This window comes from Volvox carteri, assembly GCF_000143455.1.
Source record: "Volvox carteri f. nagariensis unplaced genomic scaffold VOLCAscaffold_54, whole genome shotgun sequence".
NCBI classification, from domain to species: domain Eukaryota; kingdom Viridiplantae; phylum Chlorophyta; class Chlorophyceae; order Chlamydomonadales; family Volvocaceae; genus Volvox; species Volvox carteri.
The window spans coordinates 768155-787919 of record NW_003307597.1 but is presented as its reverse complement, the minus strand read 5'-3'; the positions used below and the strand labels follow the sequence as shown (position 1 = coordinate 787919).

Here is a 19765-nt window from a genome sequence, read left to right as displayed (position 1 = left end):
GGGAGGAGGAGGAAGAGGAGGGAAGAGGAAGAGGGGGGAGGAGGGGAAGAATGAAATCACCCTCGATAATGAACGAGATGACAATGACGGGGGGGGGGCAGGAGGGTTTGGCAGGGGGTGTATACTGCATGTGATAGGCTTAACATTGCGGACAGCTATACTGGTAGGAGGGGGAGCGGGAGAGGCTTAATGGGGGGTCACGCGAGTAGGTGAGACGGCGAGGACACATTACCTTGGCTTGGACTGTCCTCTCAGCTGATGTACATTTATATAAATAAATGTACAGCTTGTACGGGCCCTGTTGGTCTAGAAGGGGCCTACGTTGCACTGCAGACGGCGGTTGGTAATGGGGATTACTTTGGGTTATTGGAGCCTGATGTGGGGGTGGGTTGGGGTCGTTGCTGGGTGGAGTGTAAACGAGGGCACATGGGGGCGACTGATGACTGATGCCGAACTGGGCGGCGGATGCCTGGCGGGCCTTTTGCGCTGTGTGGCGGAAGGGGTTTAGGGTGTTCTGTTGGACGAGCGACTGCGGTTGCGGCTGCGGGGAGAGCAGGGGAAGATGGGTTGTGTGGGCCTTGCGGGTGTCGTGTCTGTGTGTGTGTGTGTGTGTGTCCGTATGCATGTTAGTTTTCCCGCAGCTTCCCCGCGTTCTGGGTCTCGGAAAAGGGAGAGGAGGATTCTGAAAGAGGGGACGGCAACACCGTTCCCGTGACTGGCAGACAGACAGACAGATAGACAGACAGACAGACATGCAGGCAGGCAAATTTGTAGCGCAGACATATTTCTGATACGTCCCCTTTTTCCCACAGACGCTGTGGTGTGGCGTGTGGGTGCGTAGTGTGGTGAGGCCAGTGGGGGGCCAGTGGGGGGGCAGCACATCCTTGCTGCAGTGTCTCAAGCACTGTTCAGCGCCCTTCAGGTGCATTGCTCCTCAGTATTCGCCCTGACCTGACCAGCCTCGCTTTGTGCTTTGTTTCAGGTCACCATTCCGTGCTACGGCATTAGGGGTGTCAGGCTGAGGTGTCTTAAGAGGTGTCTTCAGCAGGTGTCTTAAGACTGAGCAACGAGAGCATCGTCAACGACCCGTGGGTCACGTCACGCGCATTTCGGATCTCATCTCGGGGGGTTGAGAAAGGGGAAAAGGGCGCAACTATGGCGGCCGTATTACCGGCGCGCTCAATTTTTTTTCCTTGGGACGGGACGCATCGCTATTCTGGAATCTCTTTTCATGGCTTGCGTAGTCGCTTGGATAGTTCGTCGCAGTGTGGTTAAACTTCGGACGTACGGATTTGATGACAGACGGACAGACAGACAAGCAGGGAAGACAGGCAATGAGATAGCCTTCTAGGAACACGCACAAAGCAGATGAGGCTAGAGTGTGCTCTGTGCTCTCTATCTATCCGCTGATCCGATATCCAGGAAGGGAAGCAGCGTGACTTGAATGCTTTTTACCTTTGCTCGCTTGCTCCTGTAGCTGTGCGCAAGTAATGAAACAATAACGGTGCAATGTGCCGACTTTCTTTTGCCAGGGTCGGAAAATTACCTGTTCTCGTTACCAGATGTTTGCGATCTTTTGACATCCGTACTCTCGCTATTAGGGTGTCCTACGTTCCGGGCTGTCTATGTGCTGTGCATATATATATATATATATAGACATGGCTAAAAAGCGCTAAAAAGCGCGGGGCGAGGGCGCAGTCCAATGCAGCTGTCCATTCTTTGGTGGTACTGGCAGTACGCTGGCGGCAGCTTCGGGGCGGCCTAACGGCCGTATATGAAAAAATGGAGGCACAAGCCCGGAAAAGGCTCCCTGACTTACATGACTTTGAAAGGCTGCAACGACTCAATGGAAAATGATTATTATACTTCCCCCCTTGGAATGGATTAGGAAAGGTGAAGATCTGATCCTCGTGGAGTGGTTTCCAATAACCCTGTAGCCGAGGTGGCACTTTGGGCTTCTGTGGGATTCTGTAATTTTGTATAAAATCAAGAAAATATTTTCAAGGTAAAGGAGAGGGCGACGGAGAAGGAGATGGGAATCACAACTGACCGACAGGCATCCGTTCAGATGACCAACTTTTCCTGTGATGTCTGACGTCCAGGTCTCCCGCGCATGCATATGACCTTTTTGCAGTTTTCCGTACTTGAAAGGTGTACGAAGAAAACCTGGACGCAGTCCAGCTAGGTAGCTGCCAATTTGGTGGCAACACAATCCCACCAAAAAATTATCATAAGTAAAAAATATCCTTCCAACAGAAAAAAATGGAAAACAGACTCCGAAACCTTGGTAGCTGGGCGTTGTGGTAGGAGACGTCGTGCTGTGTTGGACTGGACTTGAAAAGGTCGACAGTGTGGTGGACACCGCAGCCCCGACGAAAAAGGCATTTTCCAGGTCCCCCAGCGCTCCGCATCCCCTTTGCCTCAGGGCCCCAGGGCGAGGTTCACCCAGCTACCTAATCTGCGTAAACCCCGATATTTCCTCACTTTCTATGTCTTTGCCTGTCTTCTACTTTTCCTGATAGTTCCTGATATTTCCGCACCCCGTGTGCACAGACCAAGCTCCAATTGTCTGATAGAGAGAGCAGTAGGCAGATTGTAACCAGACAGGGTCTCTGATCCTATATAACCATTCATTCATTCAGCAAGGGTAACGAGGGATAGGTAACATTGGAAGCGAACAGCGAACCGCACTAGCAGCAAACAGCAGCAGCAGTAGCAGCAGTAGCAGTAACAGAAGCAGCGGTAGCAGTAGCACCAGCAGCCGCACCAGCAGCACGTCCCTGACCTGACCTGCTCAGGCCTTGCTCTTTGGCAACACAAGCGTTGATCACCGAAATAAAACCTAACAACCCCGCTGGTATCCCATTATCATTTCATCTAAGCATTCCTGGCTTTCTTCTTCTTCTTCTTCTTGTTCTTCTTCTCGTCCTCCCGACTTCTTCTTCTCCTCCTCCTCCGGATTGAATCTTCAGCTCCCTATCGACATCCGCGAAGGCTTTGCTTACCACGATATGTCCTCAGCTGGGCCGGGGCGGCGCAGCCGACTCAGCGGATTCACTTCCCTGCTCCGACGCCGCGGCGGCGGCGGCGGCGGTGCCGGCGGCGGCGGCGGCGGCCACGGCGCCGAAAGCGGCGACGACTCCACTCCGAGAAGGTACACGCCTGTCGTACATGCCACAGAACCCAAGCCCCTTATCCCCCTTTTGGCTGCTCACTTTCGCCTAAATTTCCCTCTCACTCACTCACGGAGTTGCGCAGCAGCGACAGGTCCTCGGTGTACAGCACTGGCTGCGGCTCCGTGGGCGGCGGAGGGCCCTCGTCGGGGCCTCTCACAGCCCGCTTGCCCGCCGTGTCCACCTTGCACATCTACATGGCCGCGGTGGGTGTGGTAGGAGGGGGTGATAGTGGTTTGAGTGGGTGGTAGGAGGGAGTGAAAATGATGGTGGTTGGAGTGGAGGTTAAAAGGGGGAGGGTGGTAGTAGGGCATGTATCCACATTTAAAAGAGGAATCTCACCTATCTACACACATCACCAAGTGGATGTACGGATGTGTACGGACGTGTACGGAAAAAAGGCGAGGATTGTTTTTGACTTGCTGAGAAGACGTGAGCAGCACCTGCCCCTTGTCTTCTCCGTTTTTGCAGCATCATCGCGCATCCGATCAGCCGTTGCCGCCCGGCTTGCGCTCGGCTTCTCTCTCTGGGAGCTTTGTCCTCCTGTCCCGCACATGACGTATGATTGCAGGATGGTGTGATGGGGAGCTCGCGTCGCAGCAACGGCAGTAGCAGCAGTAGCAGCAGTGCCGCCAATCCGGGACTATACCAGCAGCAGCAGCAGCAGCCGCACTCCGCGGGCCCTATATCCGCGGCTACTGGTGAGACTGCTGGGGGCGGTCGCGGCAGCGGCGGCGGTGGGAACGGACCGTCCGGGGTCGATGGCAGCGGCGGATCCCCCCCGGCTGCAGCAGCAGTAGCTGCTCCAGGCGACAGCGGTCTCCAGGCCCCTGTAGGGGTCGTGGTGGACTTCGGTGGTAACGCCTACATCGCCGACACTGGACACTGCAGGTACGGATGTTCGTACACCGCAGACGTACCATTTGTGGAAGTAAGTCACCCTACCTCGCAATTGAAAACTGTGGCTGCGACTTGGTACGACTACAAATATGCTGCTCCGGTACTGCATTTACGCTATAACCGTGCTAAAACCGTGATACAACTGCTCCATATTTGTGGGTGTGGATGGACCGTACGATCGTTGGACGGATGCACGGCTGGATTCATGCCTGGTTGCATGGCTGCCTGGATCCAGGATTTTGCGGATCCGGTTGGACTCTGGAGAGGCTGTTGTGCTGGCAGGTGGGGGGGGCTACGGCCACAAGGACGGTCCGGGCCGCAAAGCCAAGTTCTCGTGTCCCATGTATTTGGCTCTGGATCACAGAGATGGCAGGTGGGAAGAAGGGGGGAAATGACGAACTTAGGAAGAAGGGGGGGAGGGAGGGGGGAAAAGGGGTTTTGGGATCTCGAGTGGTGGTGCCGGAGTTGGAGTGCGGGCGTGTGTGTTTTGTACGGACATGTAAGGGATGCCACTACGGCATTTTTACTTTTCCTGGATAACAGATCTGTCAGTCTGTTACATGTTTACATTGGTTACATTGCTCGTTGCATCTCGATAAGCAGTAGCTTCCGGCCGCATGTGCATGTGCCCCCCTTGACACGGATATCCGCCATTGTGGGGGACGCATGCATGTTGCTGGCAAGTACGGCAGGTACGACATGTCGTACCTTCTTGTCATCTTGTCTTGCCGTGCCACGACGCTGCACGTTATTTTTTCCTTGGGGAGTTCCTGGCGCTTTAGGAACGTAACCTTTTATCGCGTAAAGTTTTAATCTAAGGATTTTTCCAACGTGAATTAAACTTTAATGTTTAAATATTGAAGGAAATTTCGAAGGAGGAATATTTTTTCTATTTGCGCTGCTAAGTAAATTGAATTAAGCCCGTCCCACTATACTTAGTGATTGAGACCCTCACTCTTTTTCTCAATTTTAATTTTTTGTTTTATTTCTTGCTTTTGTACGTACGCCTGTATATCATGCAGTCTGGTGGTATCAGACCAGCACTGCCTTCGGCGAGTGGCCTCCGACGGCTTCGTCACCACCATAGCCGGTAATGCTGCAGCTGGGAGCTGTCGCGGGATGGGTTTGCTAGTGAGCGGGCCTCCGTAGCCACCGTGCGCTCTTTCATCGCCGGTTACATGAGGTAGATCGACACCGGGTGGGTCGCGCGCCCTCGGTCGAGCAGTACTAGGGGACTGTGGCCCCTCACGCTCCTCTCCTCCCGCTAAGGGGAAAAGTGCTTCGGCGGTCGTTCCAGTTGAGGTACGGTTAGGTGCCCCTGGCGAGCGTCAGGCCCCGATCGATGTGTGACAGAAACACATACAGATACACACACACGCACACACACACATATATATAGCAATAGTATACTCGCACACTCGATTACATGCTCGCAGGCGGCACCACCCCAGGCCATGCTGATGGCCCCTCGGGTAGCGCCCGCTTCTACAACCTCCGCGGCGTGGCAGTGGACGGCGACGGTAACATATTCGTGGCTGATTCGTCCAACCACTGCGTACGGCAACTAACCGCCGCTGACAGCATCGTGTCGACGCTCGTGGGTGAGTGTAGGACGTTTCGAAACAGGTGTACAACGATACGCATCGCCCTATCCCACCAGCCCTTGCCAACTGTCCTTCACACCAGCCCTTGCCTAACTGCATCATCATCACCAGCAGCACCACCCACAGCAGCACCACCAGCAGCATTACATGGCTCCCCCACCCCGTTGTGGATCCTTTTCCCGCCTCACCGCACCGCACCGCACCTAGGCAGCCCGGGTAATGCTGGCTTCCGGGACGGCACGGGTACGGATGCCCGCTTCCGAAACCCATGTGGAGCAGCCGTCAACCTACAGGTGCGCACATCTGTGTGTGTGTGTCTGTGTGTCTGTCTGTGTGTACGTGAACGTTACAAGTATCTGACCGGGCCTGACACTGGCCAGGGGCAGCTGCCCAGCCACAACGGAAAGACCGCCTAAGCTCTCTCCCGTGGACGGGAGAGGGGCGCTAGAGGGGGGCCTCTGAACCCTCCTAAGCAGCCGAGAGCCACAGATCCGCTAGCTCCGCTTTCCTCCGGTGTGTCTCTTTGTGTCTCTTTGTGTCTCTTTGTGTCTCTTTGTGTCTCTTTGTGTCTCTTTGTGTCTCTTTGTGTCTCTTTGTGTCTCTTTGTGTCTCTTTGTGTCTCTTTGTGTCTGTGTGTCTGGTCACAATTCTATGTCATTGTATCGTGACCGTGTACGTCGGTGCATATGTCCGTGTGCGTTGCCGAAATTGCGGTCTTACGTGTGTGTTTTTCGTAGAGCACGCGAGTAGGCGACATAGGTGCGCCCCGAGTGGATCTGTTACAATGCTAGATCATCATTCCTTCTATATATTTGTAGCTCCGAAGGCACTCTCAAAATTGTCAATTCAACACCAACTTGGAAGTCCTGGTGGTAAACAGAGAGGGCAGAAAAGACGAGAAGAGGTGCTGACTTTGGGGATGGTTGCCTCAGGGGGGGAGGGCCCGTACTGGCTGCTCATGGTGCGAGCAATTCGCCCTCCGGCCGCAGTAATTGCACAAGTACGAGCATGTACGGCAATGTCGTGCCTGCAGGACGGCACCCTCGTAGTTGCGGACGCGGGCAACAACAGACTGCGGAAGGTTGACCGGGACCGCCTGACCACTACGATTGCTGGCAACGGTACGGCAGGTACGACATATGATTTGTTTCACTAAAAACCAATGAGACCTGACTTGAAATCGAAAGTACGTTTTTTATTACATAAATGTACCTGTTTTAAATCCTGGTGCAGTTTTCGGAGCGGATGTTTATTGAGCAAGAATCTGATCTGAGCTGTGATTGACCCGACCTATGACGCCGCGTTCCTCTCCTTCCCCCGAATTGCCACACAACCACAAGTTGGTGGGCGGTACGGTCCCCGCCTGATCCCATAACCCCATCCCCTGCCCTCCCTTTGCCCTCCTCATGCATCCCGGGACCGGGTTCAACCCGGGGCAATACCCTCCACACGACACGGCACGGCACGGCACGGACCCCAAAACCCGTGCCGTACAGGCCCCCCCGCCCCCGGGTCCCAGGAGGAAGTGGCCCTCCACTGCCACCTCAATCACCCTCAAGGGGTTGCCATCGACGGCGACGGCAACTACTTGCTGTCGGATCTGGATAACCGTTGTGTACGACTCGTGTCAGCGGGCGGCATCATTACCACCCTGGCAGGTGGCCCAGCAGGTGAACTCCCCTCCCTCTCCCCTCCTTCTCCCCTCCTTCTCCCCTTCTTCCTCCTCCTCTCCCTCCTCCACCTCCTCTCCCTCCTCCACCTCCTCTCCCTCCTCCACCTCCTCTCCCTCCTCCACCTCCTCTCCCTCCTCCACCTCCTCTCCCTCCCCCACCTCCCCTCCCTCTCCCCTTCCTCTCGTCCTCCCCGTCCGAATCGTCCCCCGCGGCCTCCTCCTCCTCCTCCTCCTCCTCCTCATCATCATCATCATCATCATCATCATCATCATCATCATCATCACGCTATGAGTCCCTCAGTATCAATCTACTTTGGGCACTTGGTAGACGTTCAATCCCCTACGTGCTACACCTCCACGCCCCGCTGCATGCCTTGACTGACTTCACGACGTGGTGCCCCGTACGGCTGGTTACGATTTTGCTGCGGTACGGCTGTGGTACGGCACTTCATCAGCTGGCCCCGAGAGGGACGAGGAGCTGGGGCCGCCATCCCTGGGGACCGCCAATGGCGGCACCCAGCACACCCGGTTCTGTGATCCGCAGGTAGGTGGGTCAGTGGGTGGGTCAGTGGGTGGGTCAGTGGGTGGGTCAGTGGGTGGGTCAGTGGGTGGGTCAGTGGGTGGGTCAGTGGGTGGGTCAGTGGGTGGGTCAGTGGGTGGGTCAGTGGGTGGGTCGCAGGTGGCCAGCAGGGGCCCACAGCCCAACTCTTCGTCTGACCCTGGGTCTGCCGAGGCCATGTAATTGCGATCCGTCGACCGTCAACCAGGTTAATTCGCACGGTAATCGACCCTTGAATCCTTCAGCAGCTGCTCCTCGAACACTAATCATTATTAACAAAATCAAAGCAAAAATGTTAGGTTAAAATCTGTTATCCCTTCTGAATCTATCGCCTGATGATTGACCCTTGGGGCATCGCGATGACCGGCCCAAGGGTCACTTTTCCCGGTAACCGACCCATGGGTCATCTACGTCCACATACTGAACACTAAGGAAACGTGCCCCTGCTAACGATTGCAGTCCCCGATATTGATGCTCCCCTTAATCGCTCTTCGCATCACATGCTAATCGTGCTGCGGTTTCGGAGCCCAGGGCATCGCTGTGACTCACCGTGGGGATGTGCTGGTGGTGGAATGCTCGGCCAACCGGGTACGGCAGCCCAGAAGCCGGGGTCAGGGTGTGGGGGTTATGTGTGTGTGTGCGTGCGTGTGTATGTACGTAAGTGTTTATGTCTGTGTCTAAATAATTCCTATCTCTAGGGGGAAGACAACACCAGCTTCTGCAGGAGCCCGGCTGCCACCACCGTGTGTTGTGTGTGTGGGTGGGTTGTGTGTGTGTGGGTTGTGTGTGTGTGCTACAGTGGGCTCCAGACTCACGAAGTTTATAGAGCCAGCGGGCCAGCTGACCGTGCATGACTGCACTAGAGACGAACATGTCAAACCAACATGTTTCATTTATCCTCCTTTTTCGCTTTTTTACTGTTACGACGTCTTGTGTGTCGCTCATCTTTGTGTCCCTCTCTTTCTGTATATATACTTGTACATATGTATGTCGTTACAGGGTGGTTAAGCTTCACCAGCGGCCCCCTTACATATGTATATCTGCATATGCCCCCCGTATACCACGTCTGTGCCATTACTGCCCACTCCATTACAACCCACACACCAATACACCCCACCCCGCCGTAACCGCCGTAACCGCCGCAACCGCCGCAACCGCCGTAACGGAAACAGGTCCGAGTCATCGCTGCCAAGCTGCACTCCCCGCACACCTATCTCATCGCCACCAAGTCCACCTTCGTCACGGACATGATGGGGCTCCTGTCCCGGGGCGACGGTGCTGATGTCACCTTTGTGGTACGACACAGAATATTACAAGTAATTTTCAATTTCAAACAAATGGCAGCGAGACACAGCGCAGAACACATACTTAAATCCTCTTGAGTCGTCTTGGTCTAGACTGCATTTGGATCTGGATCTAGGGATGTTGATACGGATCTAGATTTTGACATGGATCTTGATTTATTTTTCCCCGCGTCCTGCTGCAGTCCCTCACGTTACACTACCCGCCTTCACCAGAGTATCCAACTGCCCAATCATTGGCGCCACTCAAGCCAGGAACATATTGTTGTATCATGACTTCTCCTAAAACGAACCAAATTGTGGATGGAGGTCCCGTGATATGCCCAGGATACTACAAATATCCCCCCTAGCTGTAGAAGCATGTATCCTCCCCAGCATTCACCTGCCTTTCTTCAGCCTTCGCCAACGCCCCCCCAACCAATATTCACCTCCAAACGCCAACCACCTGTTTCCGTTTCGGTTAGTGTTTGTCTGCATCATTATCTGTATTAACATGTGTAATACTATTATATGTATTATCCTTTGATCATGTTTACCTGATCTGATCTGATCAACGGCTATCCTGCCGGGAACCCTTCGCCTTCCCTTCTCCTCCTTCCCCCTTCATCCCCTTCCCCTTCTCCTCCTTCCCCCTTCATCCCCTTCCCCTCCCCCTTTCCCCTTCTTCCCCTTCCCCCATTCCCTCTGGCCCCTCCTCCTCTCCATCAGATCGACGGTGAGGAGCTCCGGGCGCACCGGTGGCTCCTGGCCGCCCGCTGCGAGTGCTTCGGCCGCATGCTGTCCAGCGACTACGTGGAAGGGCGGACTGCTGTGGTGGAGGTGCGGGACTGCTCCGCGGCCGCATTCCGAGAGTTCCTCAGGTGGGGGAAACGGGGAATCCCGCTGGGGATAAGGGGGTTGGAGTGGTTAGAAGGTAGTTGATCGGGTAGCGGCGTGCACGTGTACAGCACCATGCGTAAAGTAGTAGCTGCTTCTCCGCTTCCACTCACACTTAGCCCTTCGTTTACACAACTCAACATACACAGCTCAACACACATGCATACGTTGCACATATACACAGACAACGTGTACATCCACACACGCTTTCACACAAGTGGACGCGAATTCATACATCAATTCTATCACCCACATATTTATTCCGCCATCCATATATATATATATATAGGCGTTGAAATATTGCCCTTGGGCCTTCGGCTCGTATGTATGGGTAGTTTTACAGGTATGGGGTCACGCACCCCCAACCATGTAATACACAAACACATATATACATCACCCAATGCTACCATCCATATATGTACGCACATACAAAGACAAACACTGACATACATACGTTGGGGGGCCGCTGGTGAAGCTATACCACCCTGTAACAACACACATACGTTAATGCAGGTACCTGTACACCGACCAGTTGGAGTTCAAGGGGGATGTGGTTCTTGACGTGTTGCTGCTGGGCCGGAAATACATGGTGGGCCGGTGAGCACACCCGGGGAGACAGCTTGGGATGGAGATAGGGGGATAAGGGCGGACAGGACAAGTCCCTGCTTGTCGCTAACGAAGGGAGTGGAGTTTTTCCAAACCTGTTGGAAATCTTAGGGTTTTAGGTTGTCCTTCCTTTGGCTTTTGGCTTTTGGCATTTGTCTTACATACTTTGCTGCCCTTTTTTCCCATGTCCCTTTCCTCCCCAGAGTTTTTCAGCACTGTTGTAGCCAGGTGCGACGGGGGCTGTGCGGTCAGAACGCCCTGGCGCTGCTGTGCTGGACGGATGAGCACCGAGTGGAGGAGCTGAGACCCGTGGTGCTCAGGTGGACTTGAGGGGGGTGCGAGAATGTGAGGGAGAGAGTGTATGTGTATCTGTAAGGGTATCTGTAAGTGTATCTGTAAGTGTATCTGTATGTGTATCTGCAAGTGTATCTGTAAGTGTATCTGTAAGTGTATCTGTAAGTGTTTCTGCCATACATCGATCCGGGCCTGACGCTGGCCAGGGGCACCTAACCGTGCCCCAACGGGAACGACCGCCGAAGCACTCTCCCTCCAGCGGGAGGAGAGGAACGTGAGGGGCCGTGTGCGCGTGTGTTTTCCTCGGGGGATGACCTCATTTGGTGTGAGGACGAGATTGGGAATGGGCGGGAGGCGTAAAGGTGGGTGGGGCTGTGGAATCTCGTTTGGAGGAGGAAAAGGGAAACAGGACGTGGGGCCAGGCGATGTAGGCGGGGGCTACGTATCGTCGTACATATACCGCATAGGATCCGCTGTACTACGTCTCTTCTCATCTGCCGTACACAGATACGTCCTGCAGCACCTGCGTCACATTCTGCGCAAGTACCCGTCGAGCTTGTCCCGCTTGGAAGGGCGGCCCGACTTGCTCATGCAGCTGCTCATGGCACAGGCGGCTGCGGACGGCGGCTCGCGAGCCGCCGCCGCCGCGGCCGCCGCGGCCGCCGCCGCCGGTGGACCCTCCGGCGCCGCTGCAGCGGCTGCTGCTGTCGCTGCTGCCGCCGGCAGCGGCTCCGCCGCTGGCGGCGCACTCGCCGCCATGGCGGCAGCGCTGGGAGATACGGGCGGTGCCAGTGGCAGCACCAGCTGAGCGTGTTACCTGGGTGAATGCATGTAGGTTTTTATGCAAAGCATGTGGAGCGCTGCCGCGCCGCTCCCACTACTGCTATTTCTTACTGAAACCGCCGTTGTTGTTGTTGTTGGTGGTGTAGTATTGCTATCGCTACCGGTATCCTGCTCAGCTGGACTTGTGAGAAGCTGCCCAGTACTGATGTACTGCATGTCCTGCATGTCTCCATGATGGGACGAGCTTCGATGGGTGCGTTCTGATCGTTTTGGCCCTTCTTTGGGAGAGGGGCTTCCGAGCGCGAAGCGCCTTTTGGGGGGCCGAGGCCCCCGGGGTTCACTGCTGTCAGTCTGTCAGTCAGTCAGTCAGTCAGCGTCGTGTCTCATGATGAACTTGCATGCCATGCTGAACTAAGAATTGCATTTATTAGCTACTACAATTCACACTATCGATTCGCCGAAGGAATTAATTTAATGCACTTAAATCAGTGCGCGAAGATAGCGTCCCCCGGGCCATGGCTTTGGCTGCCCAAGCGCCCCCCGGGCTGAAAACGCACCCCATCGTGAATCCCATACCAACCGCAACCACAACCACGACCCTCAGCAGCAATGACATACATACAAGCCACTCAGCTCACCGCACCACACTCCCCAACAGCTCCCGCAGCCCATCCATGCCAACTGCACCACAGCAAGACTGTCCTCCTTGCCTTCTGCTCTGCTCCGTCTCACGTGCAGCCCATCTCATACATGTCCTATCCCCCCATTTCGACTGGCGATGGGGAACTGGGTTCGCACACTACCAGGAGGCTATGGATGCTCAGTCCGTCCTTGTTGAGATGGAGGCGGCGCGCAATGCACCGTGCATGGATTTGCAGTGGCGCCGTAGCAGCACCGTGTATACACCAGATTCATACATAACTCCCAACGCCACCGGCCGCCCCACCCGGACCCATAATAATGAGTATTTAGTCCAAACACGAAACCATTCCTCCACTTGCAGCCCAGTACCGTACAGCCTCGCCTACGGAATACTGCGGGGTGACTGCTGGCTGATGCACCGGGGCCGAGAGCCCTTTCCGGCTTCTTCGAAGAAGCTGACGACCCTATTTGTCGAATAGCATGGACGCAGATCGGGCAACGGCGTACCCATGCTATCCATGTGCACGAGGAGAGCTGTGCGCAGCTTATGCACATCCGAACAGGCAGCAGCCAGGTCTCTGAACGCCAACAGTAACAGCGCCACAGCGCTGCTAAACATCACGTTTTGATTCGTCTACATCTTTCCTCATGCCAGTGCCAGAACGCGGGCTGCATTTGTTGCAGCAGCAGCAGCAGCAGCAGCTACAGCAGCAGCTACAGCTACAACCATGTACAGCATGCTGTTGGGTCCTCAACTATTAGTAGCGGTGGGGAACTACAGGCCACCAGTCTGAAGAGCGATCGTCCTATGTTTGTTATGATGGCTGTTCCAGTCGCATGTCGGGTGTGAGCCTCCTCTGCGTTGGCCTATGCTGGAATGCTGGAATACTCATACGAGGAATGTTTTTATAGGCTATGTGGCAATTACACCTGCTGCAAGAGGTTCTTTATGGGCGTCGACGCAGAGGCTTTGGAAAGGGGCACCAGTCTGGACAGTTCGAGAGGCGAGGGTCCCCGGTTCATCTCCACCAAAATGAGGCGATTCCTCATTATCCCATGATACTCTGTTAAGTACTTCGGTGCGATGATGATTAATGTGCACAGCTTTTCCACATTTCGGCAGCATGGCTGCAGAGTCCTAGCTCAGACTGGGCAGTAAAGCTGTTGTACTAATAACCGTTGATAATGGGCTCCGAAACAAGTTAGGTAGAAAGTTTGAGTGAAACCTTCCCCAAGGACTGAGTTGTCAGGCTTAAACACCTGTGGGCTTAATTGCTGTGGTCGTTATCTGCTGCTCTGCTCGTAGGATTTGAACTTCCAAACAGCTTTGCGGCGCAGGCGATGTCGCTTCGCGAAAAGGATTTTGCCTTATGTTTATGTATTGTATATATGCTTGCTTAATCTGATTGATACGGGCTACCTTTGCTTGTAACGTGAGGAGAGTCGATCGGCAACCATGGCGGCATCACCCTTTCAGGTTTGTTGCTTGATGCGCCTACATGTGTAGCATACTTATATATCCGTTTGTATAAGGTCGATTCTGCACCAAATTTAACCAATGTTTTTTCAAATGCGTGATTTGACTTCTAAATCCGTAGTTCGGCGCTGCAACCACAGCGCCGCCAGCAAGCCCGTTTGGCTTCTCTGCGGCAAATGCCGCTGCCGCTCCAGCAACCAGCGCGCCGGCGTTCGGCGCTGCGTCCTCCGCACCTGCATTCGGCGCCCCCAGCACAACAACGACGGGCTTCAGCTTCGGGACTACCCCAGCAGCAGCCCCGGCAGCGCCACCCGCGTTTGGAAGCGCCTTTGGCGCACCCGCTGCAAAACCACAAACCTTTGGCGCAGCACCCAGCGCACCTGCCTTTGGCTCCCAACCAGCCCCCACGTTTGGAGCTCAAACAGCAGGGGCGTTCTCGTTTCCCACAGCAGCTCCCGCTGCCAGTGCGCCCAGCCTCTTTGGTGGCACCTCCGCACCCGCATTCGGCGCTCCGTCCTCATCACCCTCCCTCTTCGGCATGTCCACCGCACCCGCCGCCTCGGCGCCCTTCGGTGCAGCGGGTACGACAACCGGCGGCCTCTTCGGAGGTACGCAAAAACACACGCTGAACCGATACGTGCGTTTACGGCTGGTACAACATATGCATGCGCGTGTGCGTGGCTCTGTATGTGTAGATGCGAAGACAACTCCTCTTTGCCTCTACTTTCCCCCCAGTCAGTAGCCGCCTGAAACTCGAACATGTCAACCGCACGAAACCTGAACGAACCAGCTCTCTCGCATGTCGTGGGCGATATTTATTGTACAAGAGCGCCCTCTGCTGGCAACAGGGGGAGTATGCTCTGCGGGTGGATGCTCATGCCCCGGGCCCCCTCCTGCAGCGCTCTGCTACATACACACCCCGCCCATGAAGGGGGCCATGTACCCCTGTACTCCTTGAGGGGGCCATGTACCCCTGTTGGCCTGTCGCGCTCTACCATGTTGCTTCCCCGCAAAGTCCCCTTGCTTGGTAGCTGAGTTCAAATCTGCGATTTGTTTCCTCTTTTACGGACACATACCCGCACTTGTGCGGAACTTGTGGACAATACAGTATTGTATACTGTTCCACAAGTGTAACTTGTAACTGAAGACACCCCACCCGACCCGACCCCACCCACCCACCTCCCCGGCTACTGCCCCCTTGCTGGTGGCCCTATTCAAACCCCGCAGCGACCAACACCGCCATCAGCGTTTTCGGACAACCCCAACAACAACAACAACAACAACAGCAGCAACAGCAGGCCAACATGTTTGGTGCAGCCGGCCAGGTCAGCAGTAGCAGCATTGGTACCTGGGTAGTATTAGCAGTAGCAGTATACACCAACAATAGTCCGAAGGGCGGGAGGGAGGGCGGGAGGGAGGGCGGGCGGCCGGGCGCGAAAGAAAAGGACGGAGAGACGACGGAGAGATAGCTCATATTACTCGGTGCTACGCGGTGCTTTGGCGTTGTTTGTATGTCTATAATATTTACTTAATTATTTCCCCTAAACCCCCTTCAATTTTCCGGGGCCCCTTTTTTCTCTTTCTCTCTCCCCCTCTCTCCCCCTCTCTCTCCCTCTCTCCCCCTCTCTCCCCCTCAGGCCCAGTTGGCGGGTCTCGTTGACCCTAGCGGCCTCACCCAGGACGACGCGGTCCGCGCCCTGACTCGCCTAGCCGCCGCCTACAACCCGGGCTCTCCGGACTTCCGCTTCCAGACGCTGTTCGTGTCGGTGGTGGAGCGCGCGGAGCAGCGAGTGAAGCCGCCCGGCTATGTGGACGAGAACAGGTGGCGGGCGGCGCTGGCAGCGATAAAGGGACCCAACAACCCGCAAAAGTGAGAGCTGCGGATCTACTGTTTTTACGTGTACGAATGTGTGTAGGTAACGTGTATGTATGTATGTATGTATGTGTTAGAACAGGGCATCCGCGCTTACCTTAGGAAACATACCTGTGCATATATGTGTTGGGTGTGTGGTGAAAGTGTAATGGGGATGGGTGATGGGTGTGGGGATCCCCCTTCACCGACCTAAGCGCAGCACGGCACTGCTCTTACCCCCATAACCCCCATGCATCCTGCCATCCTCGGCGCCCTTTCCTCCCATCGCGACCATTACAACCGGTCCAGACTGTGGCCAGTGGTGGCCAACGGCTTTGCGGACCTCAACACGAGATCGCGGATGCAGGCGGATGCAGTGGCGCAGAACGAGGGCCGACTTCGGGAGCTGCAGGTGTGTGGGAGGGAGAGAGAGAGAGGGGGAGGGAGAGAGGGAGGGAGGGAGGGAGAGGAAGGCGGGGGTAATCATGTGCAGGAAAATTGAAATAAACAATTGCCGTGTGCATCCAAACCTACGATGCAACTATATGTATGTGGTTTCGGAGCGAGGGGATCTGTCCTATGGGGACGAAAGAGGTCGAAGCGAAACAGAGTTGCTGCCTCTACAAGAGTTGGGATGGGGTGTTGACAAGGAGGGAGAGGTAGGAGACAGCGAGGCCGTATGGGAGGGGGGAGACAGTGGCAGTGGGGAGGCAGTTGTGACCATTACTCGAGGTAATGGTTGTGGTTCCGGAGCGGCTTCAGGAGTCCCCAATTGTGAATGTGTAGTGGACATACATGCGTACACACACCCACGCATTCACACCGGCATGGCGATGTGACGACTGTGCCACATCAATATTCTTACCTGCCGTCTCCCCTTTAACGTCGGCTCTCCTGAGTTTATAAGAGCGCCGTGTCCGCACCCACACCTACAGCCACCCTTCCGCCACGCCCCAACTCTACACGGCCCACATACATACATACATACATACATACATACATACATATGGACACATTCATACTTACACCAACACGATCCGCAGGACCGCGCCGCCGCTCTCTCCCGTCGCGCAACAGGGGAGTTCCGGAGCCGCATGTCCGAGCTGCAGCGGGAGCACACCGCCCTGAGTCACAAGTTGCTGCACGTGATGCGGTGCATGGATGCGCTGGAGGGCAGACTGGCGCTGTCGGCAGGGTGAGATTTGACGGCTGCGGGCGTGGGCGTGTGTGTGTTGTGGGAGCGGGAGCGGGGCCGGGCTGGGAGGGAGGGAGGGAGGGTGTGTGGGGGGGGGAGATGGTGTTGTGCTTGGGCCCGAGTAGGGTTGCCGGTGCGCCATGAAACGAGCCGCAGTGTTACTAGTCCATGGGGGGGTGTTGGGCCGATGCGCAATTAGGGACATCATGGCGAGGAGGAGGGGGAGGCTTAAGTGAAACACGGGACGAGTGGAGCAGATACCAGGTATAAACGGATACTCCAGGGAAAGTTAGACAAAGGGGGGGATGCGAATTTGTGTGTTGCATGTTCGTTTACTCATGTATTGAAACCCTCTCCCCCCTTTTTTTAACCCCAACACACACACACACCTACACACATACCTTCAAACAGCTTCCCTCGCGGCAGTGGTTTCGGAGCATGTGTGCATCTCTGCTGCTCAGATACGTTTCCACCGTATTATTCGGCTTCCCGCTGTCACCCCTTCAACCCTCTTAACTACTTTTCCGCCTTCCCGTCCCTTCCTCTCGCCCCCGCCCCCGCCCCTGCCTTCATGTCACCTCCTCCGCCTCGCTCAGCTACAACGCCCAACAGTCCCGTCACCAGGTGGCCGAGCTCGGTCGACACATGACACGACTGGAGGAGGCGCTGGCGCCAGCAGCGGCTGCGGCAGGACTGCAGAGGAGGCTGGAGGTGAGATAAGGGGCAGAGGGGAGGGGGAGGGAGAGTGGGAGGGAGCGCGTTGCGAGGGGTTGCGAGGGGAGCCGGACTGCTTGGCCTGGCCACCTTCTCCGTTTCTAACTCACGGCGCTGTTATGCACAGGATTGAAAACCCCCCACCCTACCCCACCCCACCCCAACCCTCCTCACCTGCCGGGACACCTTAACCCTGCCTTGAACTGTGACCTCTTATGTGGTGTAGAATTTGCTGGTGGCCAGCCGGCTAACCAACCTAGCCAGCCGGCTAACCAACCTAGCCAGCCGGCTAACCAATCTAGCCAGCCGGCTAACCAACCTAGCCAGCCGGCTAACCAACCTAGCCAGCCGGCTAACCAACCTAGCCAGCCGGCTAACCAACCTAGCCAGCCGGCTAACCAATCTAGCCAGCCGGCTCGCTGAGAGCCACATCTGCCTTGTCTGACCTGGCAAGTAACCTGTGTAAGATGTGCTGAGCTGAGCTGAGCTGAGCTGAGCTGGTCCGATCCTATCGACCCACCCGCTGGCTGAGCGGCGTGCAGGCTGTAGCTGCGGCGGCTCGCATGCGGGCGGGAGGTGCGGACGGCGGGGCGGCAGGAGCCGGCGGCCTGGCCGCTGTAAGGCGTCAACAGGAAAAAAAGGGGGGGGGGAGACGTTTAAAGGAGTGCTGACACGTCTCAATGTCTGCGGGGGTCGTTAAAGTCTTTCTCTTTAACTTACGTTTTAAACAGCCTCCCGTGCGTCCGTGTCATTGTTTTTTAATTATGAAATAGTTAAGAGTAATGAAAAGCGTTGTTGTGCCGTTTCTTCCTAAAGATGATGTCTCCACATACCACAAGATACAACAACTTGGGAGGTATTTAGAAAGTGCGCAGGATGTGGACAGAGAGAGGAGAGGAGAAGGAACAGGTTCACGCGATGACAGTTCTCTTTTTTTTACCGTGTTGAAGTACCCTAAGAGCTCAGATATGCTGTGCTATTACGGGGCGAATATAAGCCCCTCACTTGCGTACGGCAGAGCGCAACCTGCGGTCCCCAAACCCCTGTGTGCCGCCGTCAAACGCAGGTCAAACTGGACGAGCGGTCGCAAGCGCAGCTCTTCACGGTGCTCCGAGACCATGCGGAGGCTGTACGGCAGCTCCAGGTACGTACAGGCGTACGTCTTTTTACATGTCGTGTGCGAACAACTGCTTTCCGGACGCATAAACGGCGATGGGATTGTAATGTAAAAAAAGTTGATGGTAATTGGTGGCGGCAAATGTTTGGTTTGGAAAAGCGGTAAATAACGGCTGTTTCACAATGGATGCTAATTCACGAGTGATGCTGGTTCACGGCGGATGGCTTGCGGCTATAGATTACGCACGCACTGTGTGCCGGGTGAATACCTTCCACACCGATCTGTCTTGGGCCGCTCTCCCGAAGCCCTTCTTCAAGCCTGCCTCCACTTCGGACATGGCAAGCAGTGACGGCAATATAGAGAAGCGCCTCTTGGTTGGGTGCGCCTCTCCACCATTGTTGTTACTGCTGCTGCTGCTGTCGTACCACTGTACTGCAATCATGTTATTTCATTCCACCAAATGTTTCATTTCCTCATCCTCCTCTTTACACAATTTCACCTACCCCTCAGCGCCATTCCCCTTGCCGCTGCTGGCTCTAGGCGCACCTCTACCCTGTCAAACGACGGTCAGTTGCCGTAAACCCGTTATTTACGTTATTCAGTTGTCGTTTTTCTGTTGCAGGCTGTACTCAAACAGGACGAGCTTGACGTGGAGGTGCTCAAGCGCCTGACCTCGGGGGGTGGTGGAGGTGGCGGAATGGCTGACGGGGGCAGCGGCGTGGCGGCCAGCGACCTTTCCAGCGGGACGCTTGGCGGCATGGGGCTGTAATAGTAATAGTTTATTTAGTTACTGATCGGACAACCCCTGGATGCGGCGGCGCTTTCCTGGGCATTATTTTTAATGCTGAGGAAACGTCCAAAGGAAACGTCCAGAAGCGATGTGGGGGGGGGGGTAAAGCGATGTGTGTGCGTGGCAGGGGGGGGGGTAAGGGGTAAACAATCTCGGAACATGGGCCAGGTGTTTCTTGGATAACGGGGATAACCCTAAGTATGTATGTGC

At 55.4% G+C, this 19765-nt stretch overlaps 1 protein-coding gene across 1 annotated transcript; it reads left to right on the top strand.

The window, feature by feature from the left end:
• Nucleotides 1-3011: 3011 nt before the first annotated feature.
• Nucleotides 3012-19534, top strand: VOLCADRAFT_119185 (uncharacterized protein; the record flags this gene model as incomplete). The annotated part of the gene is made up of 25 exons (XM_002955755.1): nt 3012-3154; nt 3259-3379; nt 3745-4064; nt 4309-4446; nt 5096-5163; nt 5510-5674; nt 5885-5970; nt 6711-6807; nt 7237-7335; nt 8435-8496; nt 9081-9203; nt 9918-10069; nt 10599-10682; nt 10895-11011; nt 11493-11656; nt 11712-11816; nt 12507-12630; nt 14140-14495; nt 15115-15212; nt 15525-15757; nt 16049-16151; nt 16783-16934; nt 17531-17645; nt 18715-18792; nt 19388-19534. The coding sequence occupies 25 exons, from the start codon at nt 3012-3014 to the stop codon at nt 19532-19534; spliced, it is 3450 nt and encodes a 1149-aa protein (XP_002955801.1).
• Nucleotides 19535-19765: the final 231 nt, after the last annotated feature.